Source organism: Drosophila ficusphila, unplaced genomic scaffold (assembly GCF_018152265.1).
Source record: "Drosophila ficusphila isolate 14025-0441.05 unplaced genomic scaffold, ASM1815226v1 contig_791, whole genome shotgun sequence".
NCBI classification, from domain to species: domain Eukaryota; kingdom Metazoa; phylum Arthropoda; class Insecta; order Diptera; family Drosophilidae; genus Drosophila; species Drosophila ficusphila.
Window position 1 is genome coordinate 11,159,871 of NW_025064737.1, and position 18,930 is coordinate 11,178,800.

Below are 18,930 nucleotides of genomic sequence, written 5' to 3' on the forward strand. Positions count from 1 at the left end.
TCGGCGGCTTATCTCGTTCTCCGCTTAATTTCCACTCGCGTTTTTGCATTAAAATTTTATGTCGCCGGACATGGACATTGCTCGTCGGATATTTTGGACTTGGACTTGGTTTTCACCTGGCCGCGGCACGTAGCCATTTAGATAGACATTTGACACACCGCCTGACATGTCAGGCCGTCGCTTTTTTGGGAACAGTGAGAGTTTCTTCCCCGAGCAAACAAATTCTTGCAGTAAAAGTAAATGCGATTTAAGAAGAAAACGAGCTCAAGTTCAGACAGCAGGTGGCAAATTGTTTTGGCACATGCCAAAAGCCAAAGCAGCGAAAACGATTGGCCGGACCAGGTTGTTTTTCTTTTTTTCTTATTTTTGTTTTTTGCTTGGAGCTAGACCTGTCTGGATTCGCCAAGAAGATAAAAATAAAACCATTATAAATTCATTAACCAACAAAATCTTTGATAATTATGGCCTGGTCAAGCGGGGAAGCGGAGAACGTGCAGAACTTCTATGATTTTTCGTGAAATGTGCGTCAGCAAAAAAAAAAAAAATAAAATAAAAAAGCCGAACAACAACAATCGTTTCTTTATCCCCAATCGACGCGATTCGTTTGATCTGGACAACCAACTAGCCAAACCACAAAATGGCAAAAAGTGCCTTAGGCGATAAGTTCATTTAATTATTTATCTGTTATTCCTGCGCTGTGTTCTTCTTTTAATTTTATCCGACGCGTGCTTCTTGGGTTTTGTGTTAATTCGTAATAATTAATTTGAGAATGTGCAGAAGCCGCAAATGAAGCGAGGCTAATAAATATTTATGAATCTCGGACACGACAAGGGAACACCGGAATTTCCCAGATACAAAAGATTGCAAACAGTTCTAAGAAGTAAAGGTGCCATTTAAATTAATGTAAATACCCCTTTCGAATTGTGGTTTGGAATTCAATCTAGTTGATTTTCGGATTTGAACTTGGTTCTCTAAGAAAAGTAGTGCTATCAATAGTTTACTTTTTGTTTTTAAATGTTTAATATTTTTGTTATTATTTGTGTTGTATAAATATCCATTGTAAACTTGTTGGTTTTGCATTGCCTTGCTTTTTGAGTTGCAAACATCTTGAGGAGTTGGCTTTCGATCGTCGCGCTGGCTGCACAATTACTTATCGAAACGAGTGAGGCAACTTCGGAATACCACAAATTGCATTTGGCCAAACACGGAAGATGCCACCCAACTCACATATTTCGCCGCAAAAGTTGCGTGTGCATCAGACTGGGTTTGTGTGCCTCGAAATCGCATTCGATGCAATTACAACTGCGGCAAATCGCTTGTCACGGAGGTCCATTTACGCTGCCTAATAACCGGAACCGAGTCTCTAAATATAAAACTTGATACTTGAATCCCAAAAACAACTCCTAATCGCATTTTATTACTATCAATAACCTTTGTCCCGTCACTTGTTTTTATCTCATTACTTCATTTTTAGCTGCACTTAAAAGTAATTGTGTCTACATTGTTTTTTTTTGTAGATAAAGATTAATTTTAGTTTGACTTGTGCATGGTGATTTTCGCAATTTTCTACGAGAAATTGCGCACTTGTAAATCAGAAAAGGCTCTGACGTGGTTACAAATTGCTGGATTTTTTACCCCTGACTTGTTTCAAAACCGTTTATAATGCAATCTCTAATTAGATAATGGTGGCTTAAAAAAGCTTATTTATGGGTTCTAACTCACGAGGTTAACTTGTTAGATTTTGAAACTATCTATGGATTCAATTTCGCAATCAGTTTGAATAACAAGGGAGTTGAAATTGATAATTTTTCTAGTTTAGGTCTAGGTGAAAGATAATTAATTTGCATTTATTCACATTAAGTCCTTTTAACGGGTTCTTGAAAAACTTTTTATTGACTATAAGTCTCGACTTTTTGGCAACATCAGAGTCGGGGTTATTTCGCTTTACTTAATTCATTAGAGCAGCTTCTCGAATTAAATGGACTGATTTGTGTTTTAGCGTAGTGCCAAAAGTCACATTATCAACGCATAAATCAAAAGCAAGTCACTTTATTTTAATTTAATTCGTTTCCATTGTGCCATTCATTTTATTAAACTTTTTTGTTGCTCCGGAGTTGCTTGCTTTCGGTATTTGGCAATTTTTCCTTCAAATTAATTTCATGCGCATTTGTTTGCATTGAGCTCTTATTATTTTGTGCGCTGTTTTCATTTATTTATTATTTTTCGTTATTGAAATTGGAATGGCAAGTGGAATTTGTAAGCAATTTGAGCGTTAATTGAAATTCAATTCAGGTCCAAGAGGAGCAGGCGAAGTATAAAAAGAGCATCAGACAAGTTTGCGCCAATTACAATGCAAAATATCTACGTTTATTTTTGTGCGATGCATTTCAATTTCTCCGATAATAAAAATCAGACAATACAAAACTTGAGGTTATATGTTTTTGTTAAGATTTCTGTATAATAAAAAGAAAATGTTCTTCATGATGTTCAAATTTAAATTAGGCAATATAATTCATACATAAATAATAAATGATGAATGCTGAATGTTTTTTTGAGATCCCATTATCTTCTGCACAAAGAAATAAACAGTTTGTTATTGTTTGGCCTTTTGCATTTTCAGCCAAGTTGTTGGCATTTTTTTCAGCCACTCAAAGTTTGTCTTGTTGAACTTGTTTTGAATCAACTTCACCATCCATCAGTTGCGACAATCAACCGCTGAGAAGAAACGAGGGAAGAACGCAGACCCATAGAACCCTTCCCTCGAGCCAAGGTTTCCTCTTAACCCGGTCACATGGTCACCGTGCGGTTTGCCAGATGAATGCATTTATTAGCCCGGCCCAGTCCGATACCACAACAATCCAAACAGAAAACAAAAAGCCTCAAATGGTACATTTTTGGGCAGCTGCTCGACAGGCAAAAATAAAACAAAAAACCAAAACCAAAAAATATAAAAAAAAAAATTAAAATACAACCATACAAAATGCTAGTTTTTTTCAACAAAAATTTTCTCACGTAACAAGTACACCAGCCAGACACGGAGCGGGAAAAACTTTTTCAGAAAACTGAAAACCCCGACAAGACCGGGCCAAGCAATTTACCTGAGCACTGAAAAAAATGTAAATAACTTTGTTTCTTGTATTAAAAGCAAACATAAAACGTGCTCAACATGTGTTAATATATTTAAGTTTCATATTTCGTAAATTTGGTTATAATGAAATCGCAGATTTTAAATTAGAACTCGCATCGATCTTTAATTAGGTGCTAATTGTATTTTGTATTTTTTCCGAGTGGCAAACAACTTGTTGTTGGCCAATTTTTTGGCGTCTGCGCAATCCATAAGAGGGCATTAAAGCCGCTGCTGCTGCTTTTGCTGCTGCTGTTGGCCGATTCTAAATATCAGGCAAGGCGATTGCAAGTAGCCAGCAGCAGAAACTATACGTACAGCCTTGGCTAATGGCCAGTCAACGGCAACTGACATGGGCGATATCGGCCCAACTCGGCTGTCGGCCAAAAGCCGTGCTTTTAATGGCTCAGTGGCCTTTCCCTGCATGTGTGCGCCTGCAATTTGGCGGTATGACTAAGCCCTGCCTGCTTATCTTGGCCAAGAATTTGACTCTTGCTCTTTCGACGACCGACGACTGCCCAGTTTAGGCCGATATTGTGTGCGGAATTTTAGTGGAAAATTTTCACACGAAATTCAACAAATGCCCGTTAATTGCTTGACAAAATAAACCTTTTTCGCGAATAAAACGTCCAATGAGCGCCTCGATAAAGACGCGAGTAAATAGCCGACAAGAATTGGCATTGGACGGCCAAATTATCATTTTGCACAATCACCTCGATCACTTTGGTGTCAGACACTTGTCTGTTAAGGGTGTCACCGCAAAACACCTATGGATAATTCATAAACTCGCACATATTTGTACTTGAGGATCGCACACAATTGGAGTCTTGTGAGAAGTAACAAATTACAAGAATCTACAATGTGCGGCGAATTTGTCGGGTTTCTTGCGGCTTACACAAAGCCACTTCGCAGTTCGCAGTTACCAGATCTTATTTTAGATTGTAATAACACGTGTGTGGCTTGATTGCCTGCTAAATATTATTTTAACGTCTTTATTCTTACAAACCTAGATTTTTATTATTAAATTGTTTTTGTCATACTTTGGCTGCTTCTCCACCCGATAAACATACGGCGAAATAGAATTATAGAAACTAAAAGCTTACTACTTACCACCCGTAACCAATTTTGACTATTTTATTAATTTATTATCTATTAATTTGGTCTATTTTATGACTCCTATATTTTATTTGGTTATGGCAACATAATTTGTTACAAATGACTTTGTTTGGGAAATTTTTTGATTGTTCCAAACTTTTCCACTTTATTATTTTTTTTTTTTTTTTGCATTTAGAAAGTATTTAAGGCTTATCAGCAATCACTTTGCTAACTTTGTTAATTTTTATTGCCAGATATGGTACTAAATCGTGATTTATCTAGTTATTAGTGTGTTGTTTATCACCAAACACAATGTTGAGGAAAACTTTGGTTGGTTGAAATTTTTCCTATTCTAGATTTATGGTGAAATAAAAATTAACAGCCCACTTGGCAATCGAATATCGAGCGTGAGCTATTGCGATTATCTAGCAGGGTAACAAAATTCATTCATTGCCATGGCCAAATGCAAAGGTTTTCCCTGAACAATAAACAAACAAATTAAGGTAATTTCGCTTATGTGTACACAACAGACAAGTAAACACTGCTCTTGGAAAATATGATAATAACAAAGTTAAATAAATGAAATGTGTAAAAGGAACCCAAAATTTAATATGCAAGAATTCCGCACCTAAGTCCTCATTTATTCACAAACATGTCAGGCAAATTGCCATGGCTAAAACAATAATAGCAATGATGTTAGCCCTTTTGGCCAGACATGAAGTCATCTGCGCTAACGTCGCCATATTTCTGCCATTCGATCACGGAGTGTAAAGCGATTCTTTCTCTAATTGTGAAAAAATGTTGTTTACCACCCAACTGGCCACTATTCCCGAACCCTTCTCCATTACGAACCACCGCACCTTCGATTGTAAATATTAGATTTGCCATGCGACTCTTGGCTGAGAGCGATTAATTTTCACTTTCCGCTTGTCGAGGAGTGAGGATAACCAGCCCAACCTGCTCCGTGTAATCGTTAACTCTTTAATGGATTCTGTTAGAATAATTAATTCGATTTAATTAATTTTTTTCGATTCGTTCGTAGCAGTGGCGGTGGCTCTACCCGTTCGACTTGTTGTTGCGTTGTTCAATCGGTATTATTAATTGATGATGCACACGCTCATCAATTGTCGGATTTTGCGAAGTTCTTTTTGAACGATAATTACGCTTAATTTTGTTAATTTTTGGCAACAATAAAGTGTGTGGTTTGTGGCATTTCTTCTCCTGCATTATCTAGTTTAAATTTGTCTTTCGATTTCTGTTTCGTTTTCGTCGTTAGCATCGAGGTGATAAATAAAAAGCTCAAATCGTGTCCGAGCATTCTTGAGCCTTTTATTTATGGCATTCATCATTAGACGCCGTCATGATTTGAATGAATAAATAGATGGCCGATCGGGATGTGGCTGTTTCTGAATAATAAGGAGTTTGTACCGAGTGACCAGCTTACCAAGCCTCGATATAGAAGACCAGTTCCGTGTTTGGAAATACTTTAAGTTTGTTTACCAAAGCCAAAGCCAAAGCCAAAGCCAAAGTTGCCTAACCAACCAGCAGCGGATTAGTTGAGGAAACCAAAAATATATGAAAACATATGGTTTTTCGTTGCCCAAGAGAAACGCTTTCTCACACTCTCGGTCTATAAGTCCGGGGCATAAGCCGATAATTGTAATTCCTTGGCCAACTTTTACCGCCTCGGGCTCTGGATGATACACTCATTGGTGGGACAAATCAGCTATCACCGGCCGATAAGATTGAAGAGTTTAATTAAAAACAGCAAAAAGCTCAGTCAACTTCAAAGACAGCATAGAAATCAAATCAGACATCGAAATAAACTCGAAAGTCAATTAATAACCTCTGCAATGCAGGTAAATGTCAAGCGGTCAAATCTAAGTGGGCTCCAAAACTGTGGGATTGCTTTTGGCGGATCATTAGGTTTATTTCCTTGCTGACTCTAAAACTGTAGCTGCAGCTTAACCCTTACCCTAACATTTTAATAAACTGGTTGCTATAATTGTGATATCATAATCTTTTCTAACTGCCGTATAAAATATTATTCCTATTTCGTACCTGGTGAAGATTTCTTTGATTTAATTAGTATTAGTTATAAACAATATAATTAGCATCTGCAACTGTAGTTATACATATATAAGGAACGCCTCTTTTTAAGACCCGCTTAATTAATATTTACACCTTTTACAACTGCTGGCTGGGCAATAACTTTGAGAATGTTTGGTTTTTTTTTTTGTATGCCAGGTGGTCTGCAGTGATTGCCAAGCTGAATTGTTGCAATTTCTGCAATGGAAGAGGAAACTTTGAAATGTTGGATCGTTGTTGCTGGTGCTGCATGCAATTGTTATTTTTGCTGCCGTTGCAGTTGTGTAAACGCATACAAAACACACACATTAGGCATCATTTTGCATGTTTAGCATGTTTTGCATTTTGTTATTGCTCAATTAACCCGCTTAGACGGCATTTTTTTCTGGCCGCTAATAAATTTTCGAGCCTATGTCGGAGTGCATTTAAAGGTTTTTTTTAGAGGAGAGAAGAAGGGGTTTTGCGGGGGCAATGACAAACAATTTACATGGGTTTTTTACCCCGACACTTTGGCACGCCCACAAATGTGGCATTGTCTCGTGACTGGCGACAAATGTTTGGCAATATGCCGCCGCTGAAGCCAGTAAATTTATATGGGAACTTCTGCGTATTTCACTGTTTGCCAGATAACGACTCAACAGAAAATATCTCTAATAATTAGCAAAAATATCGAGGGGAGCTTAACTTTCACCCGAAAGACAAAAACAAACACAAAGTGCCCCGGGCACTTTAATTAAATAATTTTTATGCATAAATATTTGCCGAGTCTTAGGCAGATAATTCTCTTTAAGCTCCATTGTTTGTCTCCCTAAAAGCCTTTTGTTCTGTATTCTGCCAAGCAAATATGAATAAATTATAGTTGAGAATTCAAAAAGCTAACTCGCGATTGCACTTTGGAATATTCAATAAAGTTTTCGACTTCATTTCATTGGACAAAAGAGCGAAAATAAAATACGAAATGTAAACAAAACGATGTCAAGGCATTCACTTTCAAAAAAAGGCAAGAAATTTTAAAACGAAAAAGGAGAATTACGCAGGCATAAAAATATATATAATTTGTAAAACCGAAAAACCTGCTGCGGCTACTTCAACTCAATTAGCCCAATAACAAAGCGGTAGCAACATATTTTGTTGGTTCAACTTTTGAGCCCCATTAAAGTTGGCGCCCCTCTGCTCTTCGCAGACCCCATAAAGCGAAAACATATAGTACTCTCGTAAATCTTGTGAGCTTCTGATGTCCGACACTACTATAAAACATATCTTTGCGACTTACTATCATTTTTCTCCAAGTTTTTGTTCTTTCTGCACACTTTTTTGCCGGCAAGTTTGTGTTTATGGCACAATTTACTTTATGATCTGTCTATAAACAAAATTAAAGCAAATTGTGGGGGGTTTTTACACTATTAATTACCTTCTAAGATGCTTGAGCTTTAATACCGAATTCACGGGAATTTTTCTTTATCACCAGTGAGTGGTCCGAAAAAAAGTAAGAAATGAAGAAAAGCAAGCGAATGTCAATGTCATTTGTTTGTTCCTTTGTTCCACTGTGAGATGAGAACTGAATTGTTAATTTGTTTCCAAAATGAGTTGGCAACGGAAGGTTATGGAGGTGGATGTGTTATCCGAATAGATGGGCCTGTATGATTGCTTGTAATGGCGGAATTATGCGAATAAAATGTTCTTAGAAAACCATTTGTGAACCCGCATTTATTATGATTAATTCAAGCCACATAACTTCTCAAATCAACGTTTTAACCTTTATCTCTTCTTTTATTTATAGGCTCATTTAATATTTTTAAATAATACTCTTCATTTCTCTTCAGTTTTTAAATCTACCTGCAAGAATGTCATTTTCCCAGATTTTTGAATTGATCTCCCCTCGGTGATCTACCCACTGTCTTACTGAATAATAACAATACCGATGCTGGCTTAAACCCGGTTTTGTTTGGCTCTGAGGTGTGTGTTGCCAATCAATTATCGAGAATACAATTCTATACAAATTTATGCCATACATTATAGTTTATTCAATCGTTCAATTAAATGCATTCCAATGCGTTCGCACGTACAAAAGCGGCAGAAAGGCTTCCTTCAACTCACTCTCTATATGACTCCTCAGAATTCTCCCAATCTCCTCAAGCGTTTTCGCTGGCCACAATCGCACATGACACACATGCCCAAAAAATAAAAATAAAAATATCTGGCGAGTACGAATTGCGAAACTGATTAATTTAGTTGCGAGTCACTTTTTTCGTATTTATTTTGAGACATTCTTGGGTGCTGGAGCCACGACTCTGAGTCCGAGATCTCGACTCAGCGAACTCAGAATTTACGATTTACATATTTAACCTGACATTGGAGGGGAATCGGGGGGTCGGGGAATCGAGGGATCGAGGGGGGAAGCCACACACAGAGGACCATGGCTAAATTGATATTTATGTGCGAGTGGGGCCCACACTAAGTAAACACAAGAATCAACTTTTCAAACTCGCAGTTGACACAGTTTATGCTAGACAAGCCGCCAACAACTACCAATCGGTGCACCTGAGCTCCCAACTACAGGTATTCGGTTAAAGTGGAGCTTCTGTAGAGGAAACCCGTATGCCATATGCTTGAAAATAACTACAGCTTTTCTAAGAACCAGTGAGTTCTCTGTTTGAGATTGTAAATATCATGTAAACTATTCCTTTTATAACTAAAAATAATTATTTATTATATGTTTACATATTTTTTTTGTTCTTAAAGTTGTTTCAAATCCATATATTTGAAGCTTAACTGTATATCTTTTGCGGGCCCTCGGCGGTAAGTTCCTAACCATAATAAATTGCATTTTGTGTTCAACTCCGCCGTGGAATGGCCTATTGAGAACTTTCAAGTGTTTGGTCTCTAAACAAATAGCTCCGATGTTGTTTCTGTGGCTTTTGCATTTTAAGCAGCCTGGGAAACGCTGATCCCAGCTCTTGTTTGGGAAGCGAAGGCAAATTTAGCTGTTAGCAGCCGAAAAAAAGAACACAAATGTCTTAAAATAAATTTTGATAAATGACTGGGCAGTTTCTCTCCCAGACATTGTATTCAAAAACTGGACAAAAGAACTGGACAGAAAATGTGTCCGAGAACAGAAATAGAAATATCAAATAAATAATATAAAAGCGTTTACCTAATTATCAGATACGATGATCAATCAAAAGTGATCGGATGTTGTTGCCAAGGGAAGAGTTGCAGAAATGCACGCGAATGTGTTGTATTAAGTAAAAGTTTTTTAATTTATTAATGATGACAGCAAATTACAGTGTCACTTTCATGCCATTAAATATCTATTGGCCGGGCTAAAAAGTTCTTCGCCACTAACCACATCGCTTGCAGAGGAAGTAGTTAAGTTTCTCCCTCGTGAAACCGAATTGCCCTCGAGGTCTTGAACCGCTCCTGGCATCCGTAGTCGGATATTAACATTTTGCACACCAAACTGTCCACCTGGCAACACTTCCTCATTACGCTTTTTGCATTATTTTTTTCACTCTTTTTTTTTGGTTTTTCTTATATGATTCGTTGGGTTTTTGTTGTATTTAATTTTCGTATTCCATTTAATGTGAGCTGGGCTCTTAAAATGCGCGCTCACGCACAATGCGAGGCTTGCAATTATGGACAAAGGGGAAAGACGACGGGCCATTCAAAAGTAGAAGGCGAAGCATAAATGATAATGGGTGGGGCAGGGCAGGGCAAAACCTCTACAAAACAATTATTAAGTTTTTGTCCGATTTTTTTTTATTATTTTCTGGACTTTAAATACCTTGCTGTTTACCTTTTCTTACAAATTCAGCGCGCTTTCTTTGCCCGCTCTTACAAGGCGGAGAAAACGAGTGACAATGGCAATGGCGATTGCGATGACGATGGCGATGTCATTGCCCCAAGGGATCAGCCAAGATGGTCGGGGGTGGCGAAGCTACTGGGCTTTCTCACATCTATGAATGGGTTAACATTTGCATTAACATATAAGCAGCACACACAGAGAAAAACATAAACATAAAACATAAATGCATAAAAAGGGGAGGCGGCATGGGAAAAAGTGAAAGCCAGCGACTTTATCGAATCCCCAAAGACACCTGCAGACAGCCAAGGTCATTGCATAGGAAAAATGGCTAATGATATGCCCATAGACCATAGACCGTAGACCCAACCAAATTGCCTTTTGTCCGAGGCCAAGAGGCTGGGCCACAACAGTTAGCCGTGGCCATATCGACAAATCGCATTTGGTATCGGATCGGATCGGATCGGGTGTCGACTTCCTATGAATTCGCTCCGCCCGGCGATCGCTGTCCACTTGCCCGTAAATTACCATAAATTCCATTCCGCAGAACAGCTTAATAATTATTTATTTGTAAATCACGAGCACGACTGACTGACTGTCTGCAGCCTTTATAGTTGGCCATAAAAATCAGAACCGCCAAATAGCCAACGCGATTAGATAACTAGACCGCGCCTGCAGTTGGCCAAGGCACCTCATCGCGATTAGACCAACTCGCCAGCTCCAGAGAGCGATGGATCTTCGAGGTTAACTAGGCCTCTAATCGCCACCATCGTCGATTGAGTACGTGAGTGGTTGATCGGGAAACTTGGACCTTCGATTCAGTTCAGTTCAGATCAGTTCAGTTTAGTTGGATCGTGATGTGGCGTGTAAACGGAGGTGTTTGCCTCACTTTATTGTGTTTTAATTGCGCTTCTCAGTGCGACTAAATATTATACATCCAGGTAACCGAATGGAAAATCTACCGAACGAACGAACGAACACAGCTGACTTTGTCGACCCATAATTGCGCCGTCTAAGTGCTTTTCAGGCATTTAATACCCGTACTTAATGACTCTTGATAGTTGCATCTTTAACTGGCTTTTTAGCAAACAATTCGCTATCCAAATAATGTGAAAATGCTAAGAGCACAAAAGGCTGAGGCGCCGTGCGGCATTTTCCAGCCAACACGGCAAAACAGAAACAGTGCAAATGGGAAAAAATAGTAATTATAATGCCGTAAACATTTGCATATTGTAAGCTGTGCGAAAAAAATAAAAACACACGAGACCGAAAGGAAAAAACATTTACAGCTGGTGCTGAGTGTTAATCATGGGGTAATTTATTAGTCAGTTGACACTTTTTGGCCGCAGTTGCGGAAAAATACACTCGAAATCGGGTGTGAATTTGTGGTAAAGCCGGCGAGTGCGAATTGTTTCCGATGATGGGTGAAAGTGTGGCTTGAATGTCAAATTTAACCGCCTAACACTCATTCCTAAAACCAGCAATAAAAGTGTGTTAATTTACAAACATAAAACTGAGTTTTGGATCTCGTGGCTATGCCAAAGTTGTAATTTTCATAGGAAAACTATTTTTGTGAGTTTTAAAATGGCATTTGCATAAAAGAAAATTATATAAAAATACAACTAACACGAAGGAAATAAAAAAAAGTTAATCACTGAATATTTATTTATGACAACTTAAATGTTCACAATAATATTGAAAAAAAAAATTTAAGCAGAGTTTAACTCAGTAATTTTCCCTTGGTCGATTGCTTTTTATATAAATTCTAATTCAGGGGCTTGATAATTTTCTCAAATGTGATTCCCAAAAGGAGTTATTAAGCAATTAAGATTTAACAGGCCAATTTATACCTTTTTAGTAATTTTTATGTGATGAGTTCTTAATGTATTGATTTTTATCCTTGTTTCGCTTGCAGATTTTCTGTAAAATGCTTTAAATAAACGGAAACCGATCGGTTACATCAGCAACACGACCCAAAATGGCAGCCAGCAACAACGGCAACACCACAACACCAGTGGATCACAACTCGGAGGGATGTGATGAGGTTGACTTTATAGTGGCCACTCACAATAACAACAACGATTACGAGGATCTGGTCAGTGTGAGTCAGGCGGTGATCAACACCAAAGCAGCAGCAACACCAGCAACACAAGCAACAACAACAGCAGCAACACCAAACAACGAACCAAACAGCAACACCCTGAAAAAGGCGAAGGAGCGTCGCACCCTCTTCCACTTTGGCAGCAGCAGCAAGAAGCTGAGTCAGAGCAAGTCACAGGATAGCCAGGATGCGGGCAGCAAGGACACTCCCCCGGTGCAGTCCACATCCCCTGCTCCTCTGCCACCGGTTCCCATTGGAACGCCGCCGCGTCAGCACAAGTTTGTGAAGAGCAACAGCCTGGCCAGACTGCTGGGCAACACCTACAATGCCAAGAAGTTCGAGAAGCAGGAGCAGAAGCGATTGGCGGGCGCCGAGGGCGGCAAGTTCAACACGTACAGCGGTAGGCGTGGTCGAGCGGGTCCTTACTTGGAGCGTTTCAAGCGAGTCTCGAAGGAAGACGGCGACATAGCTGGCGAGGACGACTCGGTGAAGGTCACGAATGTGATAACGCTCACCACGGACTCGCGGGACTTGCTGTACGGCAGTCGGCAGGAGCATGTGGGTCGCACTGGGGGTCAGGAGCAGCACGATCAGCTCAGCTCGAAGGCCATTCGCACGCTCACCCGCAGCCTGGGAAAACTCTGGAGGCGGACGCACAGCGTGGACATCAGCACCCCCGATCCGGAGTTCAAGGTGTCCTATCTGGGAAACGTCCTCACCGGCTGGGCCAAGGGTGAGTCACGGGATATTAATCCGTGGGATACTCATAAATCATTGCTAATATTGTACTCTCAGCAGGTGAGGGTTGTGTGGAGAAGCAGCTGAACACTCTGTGGCGCAACTACACGCAGCACTCGAAACCGGACGTGATCATGCGGCTGAAGGTGTGCGCTTCCGGCCTGAAGGCCACCACCAGGCAGCACGGACTCACCGAGTACTGGGCCCACAGGATCACCTACTGCTGCGCCCCGAAGAACTATCCGCGGGTCTTCTGCTGGATCTACCGGCACGAGGGCAGGAAGCTGAAGCACGAGCTGCGGTGCCATGCGGTGCTCTGCAGCAAGGAGAAGATCGCCCAGGACATTTGCGACACCCTAAGAGTGAGTTGGAACTATATAGTGGCTTAAGATCTGCAGGAGTGGTCTAATATTAGCTACTAACTCTTTTTTCTTGCCCTAAAAGTTCTCTAAGGCGCTGATTAAACTCAAGTGGTTCCGTATTTTAAGTTAATCACTAAAGATGACGAACGTTTTATTTTTATCAGGTACTTTTTGTTTCGCAATTATGCACAATCTCTGAAAAGCATGACAAATTTAAATATCGTCGTCAGAGTTAAGTGCAGTTTTTATTGCTTATCACAAGCATGTTTTAATTATCTGAAGCCTTTGTGCTTCCTTGAGTGAGTTTTTCCCATGAGAAACTTAATTAAACTTAAAGCAGAATTGACTTCCAAAAGCGGCCATTCCTGCAGGTTCTTATCGCATGTATGATCTTATGTAATCCATGGCTAACCTGTTTCCTTATCTTCGTGCCCCTAGGAGAACCTGGAGAGCGCTTTGCGCGAATTTAAACGTGAGAAAATTCTGAAGCAGAACGCTCGCCTGAGTTTGGCCAACGCCGTCTACGACAATCCGAGCTTGCCGCGCCGCAAGATCATGCTGAGTGTGGGCGGCAACAACTATCGACCGCCGCTGGAGCGCTCCAAGTCGGCGCCCAAGCTGATGGCCATCGAGGAGGCCATCGGCGAGGAGGAGGGCGACGAGATCGAGGACACCAACGAGCCGGAGATGATGCCCTGCTGCCAGAAGGACTCCCTCTACCCGGCCATGACCTTGGGCAGGCGTCGCTGTCGTCGCGGTCACTCCATTAGGAGAACTGGAAAGATCCAGGCCTTCTCGCCCTGCTGCAGCTCGCACATGGCCAAGGAGCTGCCGCAGGAGGAGGCACAGAAGATGACAGCCGTTGGCGGTCCCATCAGCGACGGCTCCGATTCGGATGACTTCGAGAAGCTGCTCAAATTCGACACGACCCTGAGCAACGAGCTGTTGCCGTACTTCGACATGCAGCTGCACAAGAACAGCAGCCAGAGCATGGTGAGCCTCAGCGACCTGAAGGAGGTGGAGGAGGAGGGCGAGCCGCTCAGCTTGCTGCCCACCATCAACCCCGATCCCAGTGCAGATCCGGAGGCGGACTTCAGTGGCGAGGAGCACGATGTGCCCGCCCAGCGACGCAGTGGCGTCTGCAGCGACGGCGAGGAGGACTTCCTGGACGATGCGGACGATCACTACTTCCGGCACGCCGCCATGCTGACCATGCTGCACCGCAGTTCGATGCGGAAGATGCGGGCGAGCAACGAGGCCAGCCTGAAGTATCGCCACCAGGCGCAGTCATCGATCTCCTCGAATGCGTCCAGCTCGACGACGGCCAGCACTTCGGCGGCGACGGGGGGCGGGGGATCCGCCCAGCAGGGACTGGCCAGTCCGGACAGCGACGAGGGATCCATTTCGAGTGGCTGCGAGACGGCCAGCACAGTCACAAACGCCAATCACGAGGATTACAGTGGCAGCAAGAGGGACAGTGATGCCGGGTCCCAGCTGGAGCAGTCGCAGCTGCAACTGCAGGACTTGGAGCTGGAGCAGGCGCAGGTGCTGGAGCAGATGATGATCTACCAAAGACTGGAGCAGCAGCTGCGCAACAGCAGCGGCAGCGGCGATGCCACCAACTACAGCAGCTCGAGCAGCATCACGCTGAAGCGCAGCAATTCCGGAAGCGATGAGCTGGACACGCAGGCGAGGAGTGACCATCCGGCCGAGGACTCCGACAGCGACGAAAGCGGCTATGTAGAGTTCCAGGAGAAGGAGCGACCCAGCCACCAGCAGCCACTGATCAGCGAGGCGACTTTAACGCTGGCCAAGATCGCGCCGGTCAAGCCGCAGATTCCACCGAAGCCGGCTCCACGTCGATCGCTCAGCTTGAATGCGACCACCGGTGGATCGGTGGGCTCATCCGCTCCGAAGACTCCTGGCACCGCAGTTTGAGTTTGAGTTTGAGGGAAATGCTTTAATCACAACGGATAACCGAAAAACCGAAACACCGTCTACAAATTGTTATTTCTGCACACCCGTCAGCGAACACAGCAAACACACAAAGTGCATGAAATTGAAAGCCTAGTTTTAGTTATAGCGATTAGCCCTTAGCCAATTAAGTCATTTGTTGTTGGTTCATCGAGAGGAAAACCTAACGATATTCCCCCATTCCCCATTGCCCATCCATCCCATCATCGATTCTGTGCCCCCTATTCCAAAAAGTAATGAATTTATATTGTACGCCCCTGTAAATAAACTAGTTGCCCTAAGCACTGCATGTACTATATATACTTACACGATTGTAATTGATGAACTGTATCTTACGAACCATTATAAATTATTATCTGAACAATAAGTGCGGCACAGAGAAAAAATGTGAACGAAATTGGTCAGATTTTCTTATCCAAATAAAGTTTTAAATACTGAACAAAATGAGTAACCATTTAACTTATTTTTAAAGATTATGTACGAACAAAATTGAACCCATTTTGTAGTGATTTTTCTCTGTGACCTTCTTGTTTCACATGTGAATACATCAACTTCAATCCCCCGGCAGAGAGACATTCTTGTTCGGCTGAAGAAACCAGTTTGTGAATTTTAATTTCATTCCAATCTTGAAGCAGTTACATTGAACATTTAGCAGATCTACTGGCAGATTGTGCTGCTGCTGGGCAGCGAGTTTTGTTGACGCAACAAATAGCAAACGGTGCCGCGGAAATCGTGGAGCGAATGGTCCTGCAGCTGTTGATCGAAGACCTGTTGCATGGTGGAAACGAAAAGCGAGTACGAAAACCAGTTGAGTGCATTCGATTACGGCAATGGCGATCGATCGATCGCGGCAACTTACGCCATTGTAGACGATGGTGGGAATGAAGCTCGGGCTGTACTGTTTGGTCACCAGCTCCGCCTGCAGCTGCAGCTTGGTGCCCGTCTCGCTGGACACACATTGGTCCACATCGGTGAGCAGACCCGCCTCCCTGGCACACTGCGGATGGCAAGTGATGGGCGCATCATTGGCATAATACTCGTTAATCAATTGGGCAAATATACCATATGTACCTTATCGATGCGGGAGGCATCCGGTGCCAGCATTTGGCACACCACGAATTTCACCTGTGCCGCCTGGTTTCCCGTGCTGTTGATGACGCAACTCTGGAGGCGATTGCCCTTGCACTCAGCCGGTCCGTGCTGGCAGAGGAAGATGGCTCCGTTCTGTTCTGACAGGGACTTGCCGAAGGGCACCAGCAGAATGTCAATGTAGTCCTGGAACTCTTCGTAAACGGGTCCTAATTGGTACATGAACTTCCTGCTGTCCGGACACAAGGACTCGTAGAGCAGCGTTACGTGCAGCTGAAATAAAAAATCAATTAAGTTTTAAACAACTAGTTAAATGAAAACAGAAGTCAGAGCTTGGTTTTCAATTAAGTTAAAATGTGTTGTTAATAAGGTCACCTTTAGCCACATTTATAAATTATAATTATACATTTTAGACTCAAAAATAAATTCAAGTTTTGAGGGAAATTAGCATAGCGAAAGTTTGGAGTTTTGTAGAAAAATATCTATATATCTATCTAAAAGAATGAGAGTTTGTTGCAGGGAACGGCTAACTTAGAACTTTTTTAAAAGTGTATCCATTGTATTATATATATATTAATATATATATTAAAAACTAAATTATAAAAACGAAATTTAGAAAATAAACCACAGATATAATGAGACCTTTAGAAAGCAACCAAACCTTGTTCGACTGACGCTTTTCCCGAGGCTTTTCTTCGAGCTCTGCCCATCCGAAAGACAGGATCAGCAGCAGGATGCTTGAAGCTGTAGCTAACTTGAACATGTTCTAGCTAGTGTTTTGAGCTTTATGTACGCAAATCGATTGGCCTTTGTTGGGGTTCAAAACGAAGGTCTGCGCGTCCGTTGGATTGCCTTTGTGAATGCCAAGCCCAAGTTTATGCGACCGTCGGTCTCGATTTTAGTTCAACAACTGAGCGCCGTTTTGTCACATTCGGTGCTTAATTTTGGCCAGCACCGAACTGAAAAAAGGGGAGAGCTGTTTTACCACCTCTCTTCGGCGTTCTCGCAGGTAAGCCGGTTTCTTGACTCAGCTTATTTCGATTAAAAAGCTTAACTAAGCGAACATACAATTAACCGACGAATTCTATATTTTCACACATCAAACTAACTACAAATAACAGCAAGTAAGATCAATGTTATCTTTTCATACATTTTGAAGGTTAACAAATTATTCATTATATTTAAGGTTTAAGCAATCTTAAAATACTTCTAAGGCAATTAATGCCGCTTTCATGTCAAACCTAAGCTGTTTCTTAAATTCGTCAAAACTTTCACGGTCTACCATATGAAAGAAAACTGACAAAATCGGACAAAAAATAAAAAAAATTAACTAAAGATGCAGTTCGTTATAGAATTAAAATACAATCTTTTAGAGATATCCCACTTCCAAATCTGAATAAAATTAAAAAATTTAGGGACTTAGAATTGGTGAATTGTGGTCAATTTTCAGCAAACCTATTTTTTGGATATTTGGAAGAGGATTGTATTAGGTATGATAAGGTCAGATTTTTATGAAATTTTTGTGATGATGAGCAAGAATATTTATACTTTATGGGGTCTGAGGTGTCTTCTTTACTACGATGTAAACTTCTGACCGAAATTTTAATACCCTCTGCAAGGGTATACAAATATCGTTTCCATTCACTATTATAATATATTAACTGATAAACTTTACGGCAGCGTTAAAATTGCTATTTCATGCCTTCTGATTCTCGACAGAAGTTGGTTTTCTCGATTTCAGTTTGCATTATATGATTACAATTACTATGTTAATGCTTATGCTAGTTTAAATTATTATAATTGCTTGCTGTGGATTTAAATGTGGAATTTAAATTTAAAGCATCAGGCGATCATAACTATTAAGAAGGTGGTCGCCGAAAAGTTTCTTTGGTTTTTGTTGAGCAGATTTTCTACTGGGTATTTGGCGATTCCAAATGAGCAGATTTTCTACTGGGCACTTGGCGATTCAAAATGATCAAGTTTTCTACCAGCCATAAGCCCCGTTAATAAATGTTGTCACTATTATGCATCTGTTGCTAGCTGTGGATTATGTTTGCCTGGGGTTTGAAATCTAAACACATAGCGATTTGACGAACAAAATCAGATGTCTCGATCACTCGAAGTGTGGAATTTAAATTTGAAGCATCAGGCGATCATAACTATTCAGAAGGTGGTCGCCGAAAAGTTTCTTTGGTTTTTGTTGAGCAGATTTTCTACTGGGTATTTGGCGATTCCAAATGAGCAGATTTTCTACTGGGCACTTGGCGATTCAAAATGATCAAGTTTTCTACCAGCCATAAGCCCCGTTAATAAATGTTGTCACTATTATGCATCTGTTGCTAGCTGTGGATTATGTTTGCCTGGTGTTTGAAATCTAAACACATAGCGATTTGACGAACAAAATCAGATGTCTCGATCACTCGAAGTGTGGAATTTAAATTTGAAGCATCAGGCGATCATAACTATTCAGAAGGTGGTCGCCGAAAAGTTTCTTTGGTTTCTGTTGAGCAGATTTTCTACTGGGTATTTGGCGATTCCAAATGAGCAGATTTTCTAC

General features: G+C 41.2%; 2 protein-coding genes across 6 annotated transcripts in view; one reads left to right on the plus strand and one right to left on the minus strand.

Annotated features, from left to right (window-relative positions):
- Nucleotides 1-15,728, plus strand: part of LOC108098788 — a 34,830-nt gene extending 19,102 nt beyond the window's left edge. For 2 of the 5 annotated variants that reach the window (XM_017201924.2, XM_017201923.2), the window contains 3 exons: nucleotides 12,025-12,943; nucleotides 13,006-13,310; nucleotides 13,749-15,728. In XM_017201924.2, coding sequence (XP_017057413.1) covers nucleotides 12,088-12,943; nucleotides 13,006-13,310; nucleotides 13,749-15,248 — 2,661 coding nt within the window. In that variant the 5' untranslated portion in view covers nucleotides 12,025-12,087 and the 3' untranslated portion in view covers nucleotides 15,249-15,728. Of the gene's footprint in view, nucleotides 1-8,151; nucleotides 8,264-10,645; nucleotides 11,051-12,024; nucleotides 12,944-13,005; nucleotides 13,311-13,748 lie in introns of those variants that run through there. The other 3 variants (XM_017201926.2, XM_017201925.2, XM_017201927.2) reach the window with 3 other exon arrangements.
- A 110-nt stretch (nucleotides 15,729-15,838) lies between these two features.
- On the minus strand, nucleotides 15,839-17,295 carry LOC108098801 (gamma-interferon-inducible lysosomal thiol reductase). The gene is made up of 4 exons (XM_017201943.2): nucleotides 17,035-17,295; nucleotides 16,356-16,646; nucleotides 16,144-16,281; nucleotides 15,839-16,052 (listed from the first exon to the last, which is right to left on the minus strand). Exons 1-4 carry the CDS (start codon nucleotides 17,134-17,136, stop codon nucleotides 15,942-15,944), a joined length of 642 nt encoding a protein of 213 aa, XP_017057432.1. The 5' UTR covers nucleotides 17,137-17,295; the 3' UTR covers nucleotides 15,839-15,941.
- Nucleotides 17,296-18,930: the final 1,635 nt, after the last annotated feature.